The sequence below is a fragment of the Pteropus vampyrus genome, unplaced genomic scaffold (genome assembly GCF_000151845.1).
Source record: "Pteropus vampyrus isolate Shadow unplaced genomic scaffold, Pvam_2.0 Scaffold404, whole genome shotgun sequence".
Classification (NCBI taxonomy): Eukaryota; Metazoa; Chordata; class Mammalia; order Chiroptera; family Pteropodidae; genus Pteropus; species Pteropus vampyrus.
The window spans coordinates 1,484,638-1,503,469 of record NW_011889185.1 but is presented as its reverse complement, the minus strand read 5'-3'; the positions used below and the strand labels follow the sequence as shown (position 1 = coordinate 1,503,469).

The 18,832-nt window shown below is 35.6% G+C and overlaps 1 protein-coding gene across 5 annotated transcripts in view; it reads left to right on the top strand.

Annotated features, from left to right (window-relative positions):
* CASK (calcium/calmodulin dependent serine protein kinase) overlaps positions 1-18,832 on the top strand; it is a 412,162-nt gene that overhangs the window by 314,517 nt on the left and 78,813 nt on the right. For all 5 annotated transcript variants that reach the window (XM_011380759.2, XM_011380758.2, XM_023523710.1 and 2 more), the window contains exons 12-14: positions 5,474-5,551; positions 8,141-8,221; positions 14,186-14,374. In XM_011380759.2, coding sequence (XP_011379061.1) covers positions 5,474-5,551; positions 8,141-8,221; positions 14,186-14,374 — 348 coding nt within the window. The remainder of the gene's footprint in view (positions 1-5,473; positions 5,552-8,140; positions 8,222-14,185; positions 14,375-18,832) is intronic.

The following is an 18,832-nucleotide window of genomic DNA, read 5'->3' as shown; positions in this document are numbered from 1 at the left end:
CAGCGCCAGAGACTGGCAAGCCTGCCTGTGAGTGAGACAGTATGAAACACTCTGTTCCCTTGCAGCTGTTCACATTTCCTCATTTTGCCTTTTTTAAAAATAAAAAGTGCTGAGGTTGGGTAACTGTAATTTCATTAAAAAGAGAAAACAAACAGTTACAAAATCATTCTTGTTTTCTCTCTAGGGATAATTTATTAACATTCTTTCCTCCCTCTGCCTCACTCTCTGTCCCTCAGCTTTACAAATACACTTGATATATTCAAATTTCAAATAGCAAAAAGCAAATAGCAAAAAGAAATACATTTTGTCATTTCAATCCACCTTGAATTTAAGCTTCTATAACAGCCATGTACAGCTCTCAGGCCAAATCCAATCAGCCACTTGTTCCTATAAGTAAAGTTTTATTGTTACACAGCCATGCTCATTCATTTATGAATTGTTAATGGCTGCCTTCTCATACACAGCAGGGTTGAGTGGTTGTGACAGAGTCCGAATGGCCCTCAAAGCTTGAAGAATTTCCCATCTGGTCAAGAAAGGATTAGGATTCTAACATTCTTTAACGGGGCGAGGCTCGTAGTTGATTAGCTAATACATTTCAAATAATATTTAGCGTATTTTTTCCTATAGCCTATAAATGGCATTTTCTATAGTTACTTCCCTAAATATTTGCTGAAGGTGTCTCCCTGGCATGAGACTTTGTGTATTACTGAATTCTAATATAAACCAAGGAAGTCTGGTATAAAAGAAAAGACAGTGTATCAGGAGGCCATGGTCTAGTTCCTGTTGCTCTGTCTCCAGGACACTGAGCTTGTCACTTCACCTTACTGGACCTCAGCTTTCTCCTTCTTAAAATGGAGAAGTTGAATTATGTTGATATCTAAGATCTCTTCTACCATGAAAAAAATTTTTAAGTAAGTCATACTTGAAATACAAAAAAGAAGAGAGTTAAATGTGGTCAAAATATAATTTCTTAATTTTTTTGTGAACTTTTTAACTATATAAACATAACCGAAGATAAATGATATCTGGTTCCGAAAGAAACAAGCTAAGAAATAAGTATTCCCACTCTGTTAATTTTTATGTTACTCTGAATTTTAATATATATACATACGCGCGCGCGCGCGCACACACACACACACACACACACATAGTTCCTATGCACCAGCTCAAATACTCATTTATTTTTTGAAGACACGTGTACTAAACATCTACTATGTACTCAGCCTATGTTAGATGCTATTACAGACTCAAAGAATTCAAGAGTGGTCATGGCAAAAAGAAAGAAGCACTTTAACGGCATGTTCTATAATCTTGTCCTTCATGTAGCCATTGCCCTCTTGGCTGTTAATGCCCTTGGTGTGGCAGGCATCCAAATGTTGGCCCTGTCCTGGGTTGTTTCTTTCCCCAGGTATTACCCCACAGCTACTTATTTCTGGATCCTCTTGCTCAGTGCAGACGGCCCTCTTGGGTAGGTTCCAGCCAGATGACTTTCTGAGACAGCAGCTTGACTCATGAGAAACACACACATTCTTGCCCTAGCATACAATTACAAGTGTGGTCTGACCTATGACTGCCCTCACCCTGCTATCAAGGTCTGCCCCAGGTGGCCTTTTTTCACTTGGGACCCCAACACCACGTATCAAGCTGCTCCAAGGACTTTTCTCTCACAGGGCTCCTTTCCTACCACACCAAGATGGGCTTTATAAATTGCAGCAACTCAACAAGCATTCCTCCAATGAATGAGATAGTGAGCTCTCCTTGCTCTAGTTTCTATGCCTGGTTCTTTTGAAGTGTCCACCATCCTTCACTTACATGAGGAAGAGGGCAACTCCCTCTCCATTCTTCCCCATCAAGAAGGAGAAAGAAAAATCAAATGTTTGCTCTCCTCGTCCTGTGACTCCAGATTCCAGTCATCTGCCTCTTTAGGCAGAATGGGGTGCTGGGATGAGTGTGGAAGGACAATTTTGAGACCACCTTTCAGGAAGCCCTAGAGGGATGGTCTGGCAGTTTCCTAGCTGACTTGGTGCCACTTACTTCCTATTGGCCTTAGCTCTGGGCATTAGCTGAAATCTAAAACAGGCAAAGTCCCAAATCACATTATTCTGTATATTCTTTATACATGACGGACTCTGGGAGGGAGTAAAGGGTGATAAGAAAGAGAAACTACATCTCTTCGTTGTTCTCAAAACTCAACCACCTCTCACTTGCCCCCAGATCTTGACGAAACTCTATCTGGATTTGAACTTTGAATCTTGAATTTCATCTTGTAGGCAGCATACAATATGAAAATGACCCATAAGAATGAGGAGTTGAAAAGCTGCATGTTTCTGACTACTGTTTTGAAACACTTTAACGTTACATTGCATTCAAACTTTCCTCCATTGATGACTTTTTATTTATTTACTTTGCCACATTTTTCAAACACTTTGTATTTGTTATGGTATCCCTAAAATATTTTGAGTCTCTAAGGCAAAAATAGTCATAGAAATTGAGGGGGAAAATGAAGGTTGACACGTTATGCACACACATCCAGATAGTCTCAAACTTGGGGCTGCTCACTGAGATCCTTTCCAGTTGAGACATAAAGTGGAAACCAGACTACTCTCAGATCCTCAAAGGGATCAAGCTGTCATATGTTTCTGGGCCTTTAGTTATACATGTCTTTGGAAGTTGTAAATTCTTTGAGGACAAGAATTCTCATCTTTTTCATCTTCGTAACCCTAGTAAATAGAACTGAAATGTGTAGTGCATAATAGTAGGACCTCAATAAATGCTGGGTAGATGGATGGATAGATCAACGAAGGGTCACTTCTTCCCACTGACATGAGCCCCTCCCTTGCCCCTTCCTGCCTTTGTTCTTGCTCACCTTTTTGGTTAATGAGCAGACAGGTTAGATTCACCATCTGTTCTTAGCCACATGGGCACCATCTACTCCATCCACTCCCTGCCTTAAGAGTTCCAGTTCTGTGCTTTCCTAGGAGCTCGAGGGGCAGAGCCCAGTGCCTCCAACTCAGGTGGAAGGCCTTTTTTAAATTCCTTCCTATTCTATCTGCCTTTGATATTAAGCATCTCACTTCTCCCTCATCCCACCACTAGTTCAACTGAACTTTAGGCAATTGTGTGCTGAATTGGATCAAGCTAGACCAAAGGAGCAGAGTAAAATTTGGTCTGAGCACTGTCCTTGGAGATGGCCTCAAAAATATTGAAACTCTAGGCATCTGCAACCTGTGAAGTTGTTATAAGGCTAGAATAGCGGTTCTTACTTTATTACTCTATGCCTCACTTCCCTCATCTGTAAAGTGGGGGAAACGGGAGTATCAACTTTATAGGAATGTTTGAGGTTAAATGAAGAATATATGTTAAGAACTTTAACTAGTAATTAGCATCTAATAAGTGCTCAATAAAAGTAGCATTGTCATTGTTATTAGTACTACTACTCTCACTCTCAGAACTTAACACTGGGCATAAAATTTACAGATACCTAAGGAATTTATTAAAGCCCAAGTTTCCGGACCCCCTTTTCAAATTCTGATTCAGTAGGTCTGAAGTGAGGCCAAGGAACCTATATGTTTAATAACCACACCTGCTGATAATGCTATGAGTCCTCAAGAAACCACACTGACATAAGACCTAGGAAACTGTACTTTGCATAGTAAGACCATGCCAAAAATAAAAAATCTCCAGTGACAGAGAGCAGTTCTGGGAGCTATGGAATTTTTGTTACTTTGCAAATAAAAACAAATGTGCATTTATTAAATGTATAAATAGAAACTGATCCTAATCATAGTTGAAAATTTTGAAAGTAGTACTGGTTATAGCCCTTGGTCAAGAAAAAGGCAAAACTTTGTGGTGAAATTAGGCATTATAAATTGATAATGCCATCAGCTTGTAAAACCTCAAATTAAATTTGCTTTTTTTCAAATAGTAGCATTCAAGAGTTTTAAAAATCTTTTTATTATTCATGTAGATGTTTTTGTTTCATTATTAATATTATGATACATCAGGTGATAACTATGTTTATTTTAAAGTATTATGTATTTCAAATGCGTTTTTTTTAACTTACGGTTCCTTATTTGAAAGGGATTGGGTTTTTTTCTTCTTTTTTTATTGTATATGTACAGTATTTCTTTCATCTCTATAGACTAATCTAAGAACCTTACACTATGTTTAACATCATTTATATGGAAAAACATATTCCCTAGTTCCAAATTTCAAAATTTGCAATATTTAGAGATAGAAACCATTTAAAGGATGGATACTTCCCATGTGCATTCTACAGAGATTTGGGCTAACTTTGGTGAACCAGCCACATATCACTAGTTCTCTAAATGTTAATATAATATTTGAAATAGAGCAGCATTTTACTAACTTACTTATATTCTACACGTTTCTGGTTTAGTAGTGCCATCATTTTAATGCCATCATTTAAAAATGGTCACTGCTCTATCTTCACATTGTTTTCATTAGGCATTTATTTACTCATGTGTTTGTTGTTGGGCATTTTTATGTATGATGTAGCCCAAATATCTACAAATCATAAACCTTTGTCTTGCATCAGTATAAACAAATCTAACTGTAATCTGAAGAATGCTTATAGTCAATATTTGACCTCTCAACTAGCATGGTTGTACATAGTAGGGGGAGGGAAAAGAAGACAAAAGCAAAACTGACCCCCCAAAAATCTCCACCTATTTTAGAGAAGTTAGGAAATAGATGCGGCAGACTAGCCAAGATCATTTTTAACTTGTCACTTTTCAAAGCAGACTATTGAATGAGACATTTCATCTGAGGTAGAAATTAATATTTTACTTGTATTTCTACACTATAGAAATTGTTTTCTAATTAATTTTCTTCAGAAAGTTAAATTTTGGAACACCTAGATTTGTGAGGGTTTTTTAAAATATATTTAGTCTTTCAATGTCTTCTCATACTCTGTGAATTTCAAATTTAAAAGGAAAAAAGTTTATGTCCTTGATTTCTTGTTGAAGGATGCCAGCACTGATACTATTAATGAATAGCCCTAGTAAAATAAGCATGAACCTTTTGTGAGAATATTCCTTCCTAGAAGGAGTTGGGTTCGCCCTTTCCCAAGATTTAGGTTTCTATGAAAATTCTTTCAAAAGTGTCTTAGCCATTTTACTCTGTATTCATCTTATTAAATGTTGCTTCTATCAGAGGAAAAAATACTGTGATTACTGAAATATTGATGAATTCAAAATGACAAGGAAATTGCCACATTGACAGAATTTTGGACCATGTATTTAAAGATGATTTTTTAAAAGATTATGCATATGGCTTATATTCTGACATGTTTCCTTGAATGAATAAGAGATGATTAACAAGAAGATTACACTGAAATCATCAGCCTACCTTTTTAAGAGGGAAATATTGTTTAGTGAAATAAGAAATATGAAACTCTTAATTTTAGCAAAGAATGATAAATGTTGATCGGATTTTTCTCCTTTGCTTTTAGCTGTATGACAAAATTAATACAAAGTCTTCACCACAAATCAGGAATCCTCCAAGTGATGCTGTACAGAGAGCCAAAGAGGTAAGTGACATATTTTGTAAACATATCTGGGTGTCATATTTGCTACCTTTATTGAAAACATTTCTACTGCACAGGAAGAGGTAGTTTCCTTAGAGTCACAGTTGGACCATTTTACTCAATTTTAGTATTTCTAAATTTTACTGAGCATTTGCATTCAGAAAAGAAAAAAATCTCAGAAGCAACATTTCCTAGATTTCTAGTTCTGATTCTCCAATGTAAACTCGAACACGTTAACATATCAATTTTGCTTCATTTTTTAAAATTATTTTACTGTACTCAGTGGAAGTAGACATGCTCTGAACATTTGAGTTCCTTTTTCAAAGTGGTAATGTTTGAAAAGTTAATTAAATATCTATAGCAACTAAGTTTAGAAATGTCATTTTTATAAATTTTAGGTTACTGTACATCTAACATTTTTAACTTTAGTACACAGCCTTCTTAACTTTTTAATATAGACATATGACATTGCGGGAAGTTTGAAAAATAAAAATTCACTTATAATCTCATCATCCTAATGCAGTAATTTTCATTTGCATATCCTTTTCCAGTCCTTATCCATTTGTATACATAATTTTACATGGTCTCAATCAAAATGTATCTTTTGTTTACATAACATTATATCATGAGCATTTTTCCATGTTCCTACTTGGTCTTTATGAATATAAGCTCCGATGACAGCATAATTTTTCTTTGCTATTACTAAATTATAATGAATTAGCAATTCCTCCATTGTTAGACACCTAGGGTTCTTTTTTCACTTTTTGATGTCATAAAAGTCTTTATGCAAATATTTCCCATTGGAAAAAAATTGTTTCTTATAAAGTGAGATTACTAAGTGAAAATAATATGAAAAACATAATGTCTTCCCTACCAGATTTTAAACACAAGCCCTGTACTGGAAAATATCATATATTCACTGAGAAACAAGACTGAGGACATCGGGGCTGCTAGGCCTGCCCACGTGGTCAGGACACCAGCCTGGAGAGGTTCTCTCTAACACAGGAGACCACACGTCATCGGTGTTTAAAATCATAGACTGGGTGCTGGGGGATGGTTCTATAGAGTAGTGGTTAGCACATCTGCTTTACATGCAGAAGGTCCTGGGTTCCCGCCCCAGTGGATCATGGTCCAGGCCTTGGGCACACCAGGCCCCGGGTGTGCACCAGGCCCCGGGTGTGCACCCTGGGCAAGTGGAAGGAAATGCCCCGCCTTCAGAGATCCAGTTCTTAAGGAGAGATAGCAACCAGGGGTGGAAGTGGTGGTGGGGGGGATTAAAAAAAACATCATAGACGGTGAAAGTAGCAGGAGACCAAAGAGAGTATGTGGTTTTGTCCTTTTATTTCACTGGTAGAAAAACTCAAAGCATAAAATACACCAGGGAGAATTGAGTTATCATCATTAATATGAATTATCAGCATAACCAGAACTTGATAAGGATGCCTTTAGATAGGAAAGAAACTCTGTAGTTTCTGTTTGTTTGTTTGTTTGTTTGTTTGTTTGTTTGTTTGTTCTTCGTAATGAGGTGGTTGAATAGCACATAGGTATGCTGCTGAAATCTAAACCTTAGGCTAAGTGACCTCGCAACATCCCCTCCTGCCTCAGTATTAACAGGTTCTCCAAGGTGAGGTAAGAGATTCCTAATGGACAGGTGACTTTTGTGCCCCTGATATCCAATCCTACTGAAACAATCCTTAATTGGCTCACCTTTTAGAATTGAGTGCAATGTGTATAACCTCACTGTGAGTTCAGCCATCTACAGTCAAGACACCTAGTATGATGTGTTTACTCCGAAAGAGAACAAAGGCTTTCCCCTGGGCTCATGTCACATAATCAAATTCTAAACGGGTAAACTCCATCCTAGTGATGAGGAATAACTTTTGAAAAACAATTTCATTTGAAAACAACCATTTTACCTGTACAGAGAAAATGTTAACCACTATAATTAGTGAAGGAAATTTGAGTGGAAAGAGAAAATTTAGGGTTTTGGTTTTTTAAATTATTCTCTTGGATTCTCTGGCAATTAATCCCAGGAACTATTGGCAGGGACGTGGTTCTCTCTTTGTGAGATGAGTGTGGAGAATAACATTGATTCTGCCAGGCTGCAAGGAAAATTACATAAGTGTTATTTAAGTTGTTTTGATTTGAGCCTGTGTCATTTTAATCATTCCAAAAGGAATTGACAGTTTTATTAACATAAAAGAAAGCTGTTATTAACTTATTATAGATTCATTTTGATGTTGAGTTTGGAAAAAGGTTTAGTTTCCCATTAAATTAATTAAGTTACTTATACCTGTCATAAATATTATTGTGGACTTGTCATTTTGTTTTGTGTTTTTTTCAATAACCTTTTGGGTTATAGTTGGATAATGTAGGCAGAGACTATTATAGCAATTTGTTTTATTTTTATTGCCATCTATATTTTCTATCTATTAATAACCAACCTTTGAATAAAATGATGAATTTTTCCAAAATAATTGTTTTGTCTGCCATTAAAAATTTACTCATAATTTTTAATTTAAAAGAATTCTGTATCTTTGAAGTCTTGCATGCTGTTTGCACTATTATATATCTTGCTTTTTTATTTTTTAGGTATTGGAAGAAATTTCATGTTACCCTGAGAATAATGACGCAAAGGAACTAAAGCGTATTTTAACACAACCTCATTTCATGGTAAGTAACAAGTAAATTCCCATAGAACTAAAACCTTACTTTTAAAAGAAGTTTTTAATATTATAATTTTTTTCTTGTTAAATTATAGTTGAAACTAACAATGTTATGTTAGTTTCAGGTATACAACATACTGATTAATATTTATATACTTTACAATGTGATCACCACGATAAGTCTAGTAACTATCTGTCACCATGCAGTTATTATGATATTGACAAATTCCCTGTGCTGTACACTACATCCCCATAACTTATTTATTTTATAACTGGAAACTTGTACCTCTTATTCCCCTTCACCTTTAATAAAGAATTCTCTGAACCTAGGTGATATATTTATTGGAAGAATTACATCTCTTAACAATGTAGAACTTATACTTTATTCATTTGTACTGTGTGGAAAACAGGGATAGCACCTGTATTGGGCCAATTATTATAAAGCTAAATGGTTCAACAGAACTCAAAATAAATGAGATAATTTTCTTTAGAAGAAGGTCCATAGTTCTCTGCTTAACCGATATTCGAAAGCGTGATTACAGATGAAAATTCACATTGAATATAACATTTTTAAAACAGCCACATTAGTATATATAGCGAGTGGAAAATCCAAGTATCTGCCCTTTGGGAGAAAATCTGACTTAAATCTATGTTTTTATTACTACTATTGCGGTGATATTTTTAAAACAATAGTAACAGTATATAATAAGTAGGTAATACCAGTTACTGTGAGTTTTGATATACATAGTACTTTGTGATAATACAATGTTTTTAAAACTTTTACCCAGTCATTGAAATAGAATTTATCCTCAAAATGACCACCTAGAAAGAAGCAATCATTGTATTCACCCTAAATCTCCCACCCAAGCATGAAAGGCTGAACTCAAGTATAATCTTTGAGAATATTTGGCTTGATTCTATATAACAGCAGCACTCTCCAGTGAGTTACAGGAAACCAGGTTCTATCTGCACCTGTTTGTATTCACCTGTGTAACATTCTAATACATACTGGCCTGCCAAAGCCAGTCCCTTCCCCAGTGGATGAGCACATCTCACCTCAGCTTAGCTCTCACTGAATTTATGATCTCATTTAATTGTTGTTATTACCTGTTTCACAGACCAGGAAAATGAAGAAACTCTATGCCATAGTAGTATCCTCAAGTATGAGAAATCACAAATGTCAGGAGTTAATTACCCTTAATATTACCTTGTTCCCTGATTGTTTCATGTGTAGGCTATGTTCCCCCAGATTATAATGAATTCCCCTTTAGCTATCATGTCTTATATGGTGTAAAAGTGGTTAAAGCTGTGGACTCAGATAGACCTGTGATTGAACTCCAAACTTGCACTCCTAGTTCTGTGAAATCTGACTCTCTGAGCCAACCCCATGGAATTGAAGTAAGAATTAAGTAGATGATACATCTACCGTGCTTAGCACAGTGCCTGACAAATGCTTGACGCTTAATAAATGTTAGCTAATGAACATTATTAGTTACTCCATAGTATCTTATCATGTGCAGAGTACATAGTATGTTCTCAGTAAATTATTGACTAGATTAAGAATGTGCCCATTTGCAAATAGATTAGCCTCGCCTCAACTGCTCTGTGCAGTGTGTTTTCCATAGATAGAAATCTGTACATTTCGGACAGACAGGTCTGTCTATAAATTGCTAAGTAAACTCAGCTCAAGTCAGAGAATGAGATATGATTATTTGAGACCAGTAGATCTTTCAGATTTGATGTAGGCAAAATAAAGAAATTAATATATATCCAAAATACAGCCTTTTTTAAGGTTAAAGTTTTTTTCAAAACCACTAATGCCCAGATAGCCCTATGTCTCACAACTTATCTACCTTCGAAGTCTTAATTATTTTGCTTTTCTGAAGTCAGAGAAAAGTTAATATGTGTACTGTTATTAGTAAACATTTTCAGAAATAATAAATAATTCTTAAAATTTTTGAATACCTAGCTCAATGTTTAAAAAACATTTTCATTCATTCATCAAATATGTGCCAAGCACCATGCTAGGCTCTAAAGATAGTGGTGAATAGGACAAACAAGATCCCTCCCTTCATAGAACTTCCATTCTAGTGAGGGTGGGGTGGGGGATGGATAGGTGAGCTAGAGACAGATGGAGAGCAAGTAAACTAACAAGATAATTTCATATAATGATAATAACTATGAAGAAAAGAAAGGATAATGGGGCAGAGATGATAATAAAGTGGGAACTACTTTCGATAGGGGGAAAGCCTCTAAGGAGTTAACACAGGAGCTGAGCCTCCTTATATGAAAGAACTAACCTTCTGAAGTCTAAGCCTGGGGAATAACAAATGCAAAGGCCCAGAAGCAAGAAGGAACTTTATAGGCTCAAAGTACAGAAAGAAGGCCATTGTGGCTGGGATATAGTAAACAAGGGAACAAATAGTACAAGAAGAACTAGAAGAGGGTGACACAGGCCAGACCATGTAGGGCCTTCCAGGCCATGGTAAGGAGCCTGGATTTTCTCCTGATTGCAGTAGGATGGCACTGAGTGACTGCAAGCAGGAAAGATCAGATCTGTGCTTTAGAGATTTCTGATTTCTGGGGCTGCTGTGTAGAGAATGGACTACAGGGAGAATAAGTGTTAAAAGAAGGAGACCAATTAGGTAGGAGGCTGTCGTGGGAGGGTAAAGGCTTGGAGAAGGATGGGGCTGGTGGAAAATGGGCAGATTGAGACTCTTCAGTAGAGATGGTTGAATACAACAGGACTTGCTAATGGTTGGGATATGAGGTGGTATAACTAACCCCTTTTACAGTTCATAGAGGAAACTATGCCCTGGAAAGGTAAAGAGGCTTGCTTGAGGTCACCCATCTAGTAAGTGGCCTCCTTGAGGTTCAAAACTCAGATTTTGCTGGCTCCAAAGCCCATGCTCTTAAAAGTGGATGGACTTATAATGAGGATCCATTTTCCGATAAACTTAATTTGAGCTCATTGGTCATTCCCAAATAAGCATATGTTTGGATAATGTCCCATGTGGGAAAAAAAAAAATTCCGAGCTATATACACTATGTTAAATAAACTGTTAAATGCTGAAACTTTCTATCTTATAAGCATTTTAAAATCATGATTTCAAAATCTTGGTATTTTTAAATAAATATTAACAGTTAAAGGAAAATATTTTAATGCTTATGTTTTTATTATGCCAAGGTTTGGAAGTTATTCTTAGCATATTTATAATTTCACACTTATTTGTTCAATTATCTGGCTTTTTCTTTGCTTTCTGATCATTAAAACATGAGGATTTAACATCGAATTACCTAACACTTAAAAATATATATACTCGTAAATGTTTACAGTATTTAAAGGAAGAGTAAATAAGTGTAGATTTAAATGATTTTTAAAGTCTTACTCTATCTTTAAAGTAATGATTAAAAATATTATTGTACTAATCTCTTTTTCAGTTATTCCATTTGAAAGACTGGTTTTTTTAAAAAAAGAACAAATTCTTTGCTTATTGCAGTTATAAAATATAAAGCATTAAAGATAGAGGCAAATATTCATAGAAGTTTATGCTTTAATTTTTTAAGAAATCAAATCTAAAACAGAAGGTTTTAAAAGCAAATTTGTATCCTACTTTCCAAAAAACAAGATGGTTAAAATCACTTTAGTTGTCATGAAAACTTCATTAAGTGGTAAATTTTATGATTTATAATTAAAAAGCCAGAGGAACCACTTTTGAACCTAAAACTCACATTTTTCCTATTCATTATAAAGTAGTCAGATTTTTTTTCATTCTCATCTGAAGTTGTTAGTTGTCTTGTCCATATCCTTATTATAGTACAAAAAGTGAAAGTGTTTCTTTCCTATTACGCGATTCTTCTTATGTAATTAAGAATAACAGCTATTTCAGCTTAGTAACAATTGCTCAATCATACCTCATAACATATTTGAAGAAAAATATTCAAACTTTGATTTTCCTATTTTTTATTGGGCATACTCTTTTTAATGGCTCTTTTTTTTTTTTTAACAATCTGTAAGTGACCCCCTTTTTTCTGTTCTCATATGCATCGGAGCCTCGGGTTAAGTTTTATTTTATGGTAGCAGTCTTTTACAGAGGCAAGTTGTAGTTAATATCAAGTATGACCTCATTCAGTGACATAAGTTGAGCATTTTTTTTAAAGGTCAATTGGAGCATTTTGTGATTGTGGGCTTATCCTTCCTTATAAGTAATACATTAAATACAAGTGTTTGCTTATATATTTAAAAGGGAAAAAATCATTTGCAAAAAGCAGCATAAACATTTTCTCCAACCCATGTAACTGACATTATAACCTGATGAAAGCTTGGTTCTTTGTTTACCTGGCTATATATCCTCCATTCATACAAAGCATTTTTTTTAAAATTTACTAATTATGGAAGACACATCTATAGTTGATTCAATTAACCTAGTTTTAGTGGATGAAGTTTTTCAGTTTACCTATTATTGATTTTTGCTTCTTGCCCTAAGTCTTAGTCCTTTGAGTAGCCACAATTAAAGTGGAAAAAGAGGGATTTACCCACATAGCACAACCTCCACAGTTGTGCTTGGGGTACCAGTGCAGAGTGTAGTCAGGCAATGGTCAGGAAACCAAGGTCCCAAGGGCCATTGTAGAGCCCTGCTCTCCAGCTGTGCACTGCTTAGTGCCCCCTCAGTGCCCCTCACCCAGACCCCAGTTAAGGCCAGCCCTCTGAAATCTTGGAAATATCTGCCATTTCCATTAGAAAGCCAAATGCATGTATCACTCCAAGCACATACTCTATTGATGACAAATTAACACCATCTTCTTTATGAATTTACTGCATTGTTACTTTATTTTTGCCTCATATGCATGCCTTTAAAATTAAAATTGCCAAGTCATAACTTTAATAACTTTTAAATAACTTTTTAAATTTGAATAACAATTTGAGATACTAAGGGTTATACTTTTAAAGCGGTTTTAATTGTATTTCATTATCTCCAGATATTTCATTACCACACAGATCACAGAGTAAAACAGAACTGAACTTATAGTTAGCATACAAGAAAACATAATCTATGTAAAGCTCCAAACATACTGATATTCAGCTGTAAAATTATCTTTGAAGTAGAAATGTTCAAATATTCATGCCTATTAAAAACTTTTATGATGGGACCAAAAGTACAGTAAGTAGAAGAATATCCTTTTTTAGGGAAACAAAGGATATTTGTTATCTAGTTTCACCGAGATGACATATGCAGATATCAATACAAAGAAATCATTTTTTCTTTGTTAACATGGTTTGCAAAAAAAAAAGTCGTAATTGTCAACTTATTTTTCATTTAGTCAAGTGCTCTAAAAAAATAGAAATGACTAAAAACATTAAATAAGTTTAGATTTTGAGCTCCATATCATATGTGATATTTGGGAAAATTACTTTTTTTTTCAGGTATACTTGTGTGTTTTTTTATTTCTTTTACTAAGACATGTTACAAATTATCTTCATCCTATGGATTATATAAAAGTTATTGTTAATACCACCAATGAAAGATATTTGCTCAATACACCAAATATTACACTGGTTCTTTTTAAATTTATTACGTTTATAAGCCCCAGCACAATTTGCCACCTCTGTTTACAAGATGACTCTTCTAAATTATTTGAAATTGCATTATGTCAACCTTTATTTGAACAAGTTAGTTGGTACTTTTTCACAGTATCAGATCACACCTCAAACCCAGGTAATCAACAAACATATCCATTCATTAATTTACTCATTTATTCATTTGTTCATTCATTTTTTTAATCCATCTATCATGATTATTTGTCACAAAGAAATCAAGGTATGGTTGTATCTACGTGTAATGTGCTTTGAGTTCTCTGTTGATGAGAGATAACTTTGACAGGTAAAGAATAGTTTTATATATGTTAATATAATAGATTTCTGTTGGAATAGTACTATTATTAATATCTTACTTCTTTCATAAAATACCAGGCCTTACTTCAGACTCACGATGTAGTGGCACATGAAGTTTACAGTGACGAAGCACTGAGGGTCACACCTCCTCCCACCTCTCCCTATTTAAATGGTGATTCTCCAGAAAGCGCCAACGGAGACATGGATATGGAGAACGTGACCAGAGTTCGGCTGGTCCAGTTCCAAAAGAACACAGATGAACCAATGGTAAGTAGGAAAAGAAAGTTTTCTATACTCTCATAAAATCCCAACATCAGTTAGAGCAGCTAACTTCAACCTATGCTACCAGGAGATAGTAGGGCTTGTGGGGGAAGGAAGACATGGATAGTTTTAAAGAAATCAGTTTCCAGACCCTCATTTCATGACTGTCCTCCACCACCACCCAGAATTGTCGTGCTGACATCATGCCTAAGATATGCTGGTTCTCCATCTCACCTCTCCTTTTACAATTGCTCTTCAAATTAAAAAAAAAAAAAGAACAAGAAAGAAAAATGTTTTTTAAAAAAAAAAAAAGGACATACCCAGTACTTTACTCCAGAGTGTGAAAACCTCTAGGGCAGCAAAGGAGCAATTTGAAATATTGGTATTGGTGTTGATAAAGTGAATATCTAATGACATTGTAAAAAAAAAATCCTTGTATAAGGTTTGTGGCTTCCAGATCTTTTGCCTTCAACAAAGTTAGAGGAAGAATAATTCAGAAGGCAAAGAATTGAATAACATTGCTAAAATCAAATTCCTTCCATTTGTATCTATGAATTAATTTTCTCAGTGCTTAGGAATAGTGTTGGAATAGAACTGAAGCTGACCCCTACCTCATTCTCATAGAATTAATATAGATTAGGAAGATCAAAGAAAGGCTCCTTGATGTTAACTGAACAAAAGCAGGGCCCAGGATAGATAAGGCAGAGTGGAGAAGATCCTGGCAAACCAAGTAGCACGTGCAGAAACTTTGTAGTAAAAAGGCTCTTAACTTAGTTTCAAAATGGAAAGACAGCACCATGGCTGGACTGTAGAGAACAAGGTGAGTGGCAGGAATGAGACCACACAAATGTTGAAAGACATGTTAAAGATTCTGGTCTTTACCTTAAAAACATCCAGAAGCAATTAACGAGTTTTAAGCAGGGAGACAAGATCAGATTTTCATTTGAGAAATTATCACTCTGAAGAATGGATTAGAGGGGAACAAGTGTGGGTATGGGGAGACCAGTTAAGAGGCTTTTAATATAGTAATACAGGGGAGAAATGATGGAACTGAACTATAGGGATAGATATCAAATGGAAAGAAGTGAATAGATTTAACAAAAGAGTAAAATCAGTAGACCTCAATAATGGATTGATGATGGAGATAAAGGAGAAGCAAGTATCAAGAACGACCCTAAACTTTAGATTTTCACAACTGGGTAGACAGTGATGCTAGCTACTAAGACAGGGAACATTGGGAAAGTTCCAAGTCTGGGGGAGGAATCATATCTTTAGGAAAAATATTCAGATTTAGTGCATTCATATGTTTTCCTCAGAGCATAGGGAAGGGATATTGGGATGTAGAAAAACAAATACCTACTTAAGAAAGTTGCCTAGTTGCTCTCCAAATGAAAGGAAGAGTTACAGAGCATTGATTCTATGACTACAATTTCCACAGAGCCCTCAACTCTAAACATTTCAGGTTGTAATTCTCATTTACTGTGCTTTGCCAGTTGTACTCTATTATCCCAGCAACAGGCAGGGACATGCAAATCATCTTGCCCCTTCTAGTGCTCACCAAGCAAATCATTGACATGAAAGCACGGGCAGTGGCAGCTTTGGGGTTTCTTGGACAAATCACTTTATGTCAGTGGGCCTCAGTTTGCTCATATTTTGCTTAGCAAGTATTGCCAAAAGCATACTTGACTAAATGATCTCCAAGATCCCACCTAGCTCTGAAAGTCTAATATTCCATTCATTCATTTTATATATTCATTCACTCACGTAGCAAATGTTTGTTAAGTGCCTACTATGTGCAGATAACTATATTAGATGACAGTGACATAGTGGCAGATAAGACGTGTCTTTCCCAGAGCTCACTTTCCACAGGGCTACCTACATTAAACAAGCAAATATGCAATTTAACATAGTTTGTTTAACAAGAACAGTTATGACAGAGCTATAGAGGAGAGAAGGCTGTGTCAGAGAGTCAGGAAGAAGGGGTGATCAGCCAAGCAAAGCAGACAGGAAGGTGAAATTGGCCTCAAGAAGGCAGCCTAGAAGTGTCTTGTGATCATCATGTTCTAAAGCAGCCCAATGACAATTGCATGGTCTTTTGTACGAAGGCTGACTACCTAGAAACATAGGTTGAGTAAAAGCATAAAATTGCATCCCTGAGTTACTTTTCTCAGAAAGTATAAAATGGCCTTAAATCTCCCCTAAAAGTCTTCTTAAAGAAGCCCTTCTCTCTTTCTTCTATGATCCCAGTGAAGGTGTGTGTTTTATGACTGTTTGTCATAAAGATGGGAATTATTTTATGGAAAATATATATCTTCAATAATATAATTCTCTTATATTTAATACAGCTTCATTTGCTTGCTTAGTTGTCTTATTAAAAGCATTATATTACTAAACAAGATATACCCATATGATCTCTTTTTGCTTTTTTGGAACTTCTACAATGCGTCCACTATGCTATGTCCACCCTCCCAAGGGCGATGTACTCCCATTATACCCTTGTTTTCCCATTTGTAACATCACATTTGTAACTATTTATCTATTGATTGGGACTCCCTTAGTTGCAAGTGATAAAGACCAAACTTGAACTAGCTTAGACAATAAGGGAAAGGCTTATGTAAATAAGGAAACACCATGAGTTTACCCTAAGCTGGGGTAGGTGCGGGAGTAGGCACCCAACCCAAGCTGGGCCAGTGCTTTCCCTGGAATTTGAGAACTTGAGAACCAAGAGATCATGAGTCAATTCCTCTCTGCAGAGAAATGTTTGGGGCAGACAAAATAATGAATGTTAACTCCAGTTGGTTTGAGGTGAACTTACCCTAGCCATGAGAGACCCTGTCTGTCTCATTCACTACTATGCCTAGCAGAGTATCTGCCACATAAAGGTTCACAGTAATGTTGGCTGAATGAACACATTGGTTTATTAATTTCAAGGATAGAACCTTCATCATACTATCATTTCCCTTATGAAATTAGATTTGTCTTACACATTAATTTGCAACATTTTTCCAGGAACACCTTTCTTGGTAACCATACATGCTGATTGAATGTGTAAGTGGGAAATGAAACATGTCTTGCCTGTCACTTCTAAGAACTATAAAATAAGAACCATGCAAAGTTATGTTTTGTAGAATTGTACAAATTCAGACAGAGTCTAGATTATAAAATCTCAAATATTTTCACGAAGCTTTCTAACAGTGTTATTCTCCAATGAAGAAGATAAGACAGAGTTCTCCTACCCTCAATCATCTCAAATTCAAAACCAGTTTAACCAAGGGCACTTGTTAAAAATGCAGATTGCTAGGCTCCATTCTAGACTTCTTGAATACAAATCCAAAGAGTGGATTTAAAAATCAATATTATTTAAAAGGCTCCCATGTGATTCTTAGAATCAGCCAGGTCTAGTGCAAAAATATGTTTATAAAAGCTTGTCCTTTAATGGTGAATAATTAGAAAACCAAAAGTAATCTATTCCATAGAATAATATTCTAGCATTAAATATGTGGAGCTTCTGTTTCTGGCCAAGATGGAGTAACAGGGACCAGATTTACCCTTTCACCTAAAACAACCAAAAAAATTTTTAAACAGACAAAATTACATGAAAGAACAATTTTCAAGACATTGGACATCAGGCAACAAAGGACAGTTATCCACAAGAGACAGGAAGCAAACAAGATGAGCCTTATGATTGCCCCACCATATTGACTTGAGTTTGCAGGCCACAGCACAGAGAGGGGGGACTGAGGCAGAGACCTTATCTGTGCATACTCCCTAAATTGAAGAAACAAAACAAATTCTGCGGAGACCAAGGTACATAAAGTTCATAGGAAAGAGTATTGAAGAAGAGAGGGATGCACAAAGAACTCCAGAGATCTATAGAGGGTTCCCCTCAAGTATTATTCTCAATAATAATCAGCACATTAATGAGAGGGAACTACCCAGAGCTAAGGAAAGACCAGAGAACAGTGTCCAACACATACTGCCTATTACTATCTGCCAGACTGGAAAAATTTGTGGGGCATTGTGTACAGTGCACAGGAAGATATTGCCTCAGGAATGAGGAGTAATTAGCCCTAGACAGAGAATTACAAATCACGAAAGCAAGGCTCAAAGGATCAAACTATTTCTAAGTAACTGAAATACATCTCAGAGCAAAGCTAAAGAATATTTATAGGAATAAAAAAAAATCTAGCATGCAACAAGATAAAATTCATAATATCTAGCATCTAATCAAAGATTACTAGGCATGTATAGAGAACTCTAAAGATTCCACCAAAAAACCGTTAAAACTGACCAATGAATTCAGTACAGTAGCAAGATACAAAATCAATATTAAGAAGTCGGTTGCATTTCTATTGTATCAAAAACAATAAAATACCTAGGAATCAAATTAAGTAAGGAGATAAAAGACCTGTTCTCAGAAACTTATAAGTCATTGAGGAAAGAAATTGAAGAAGATACAAATAA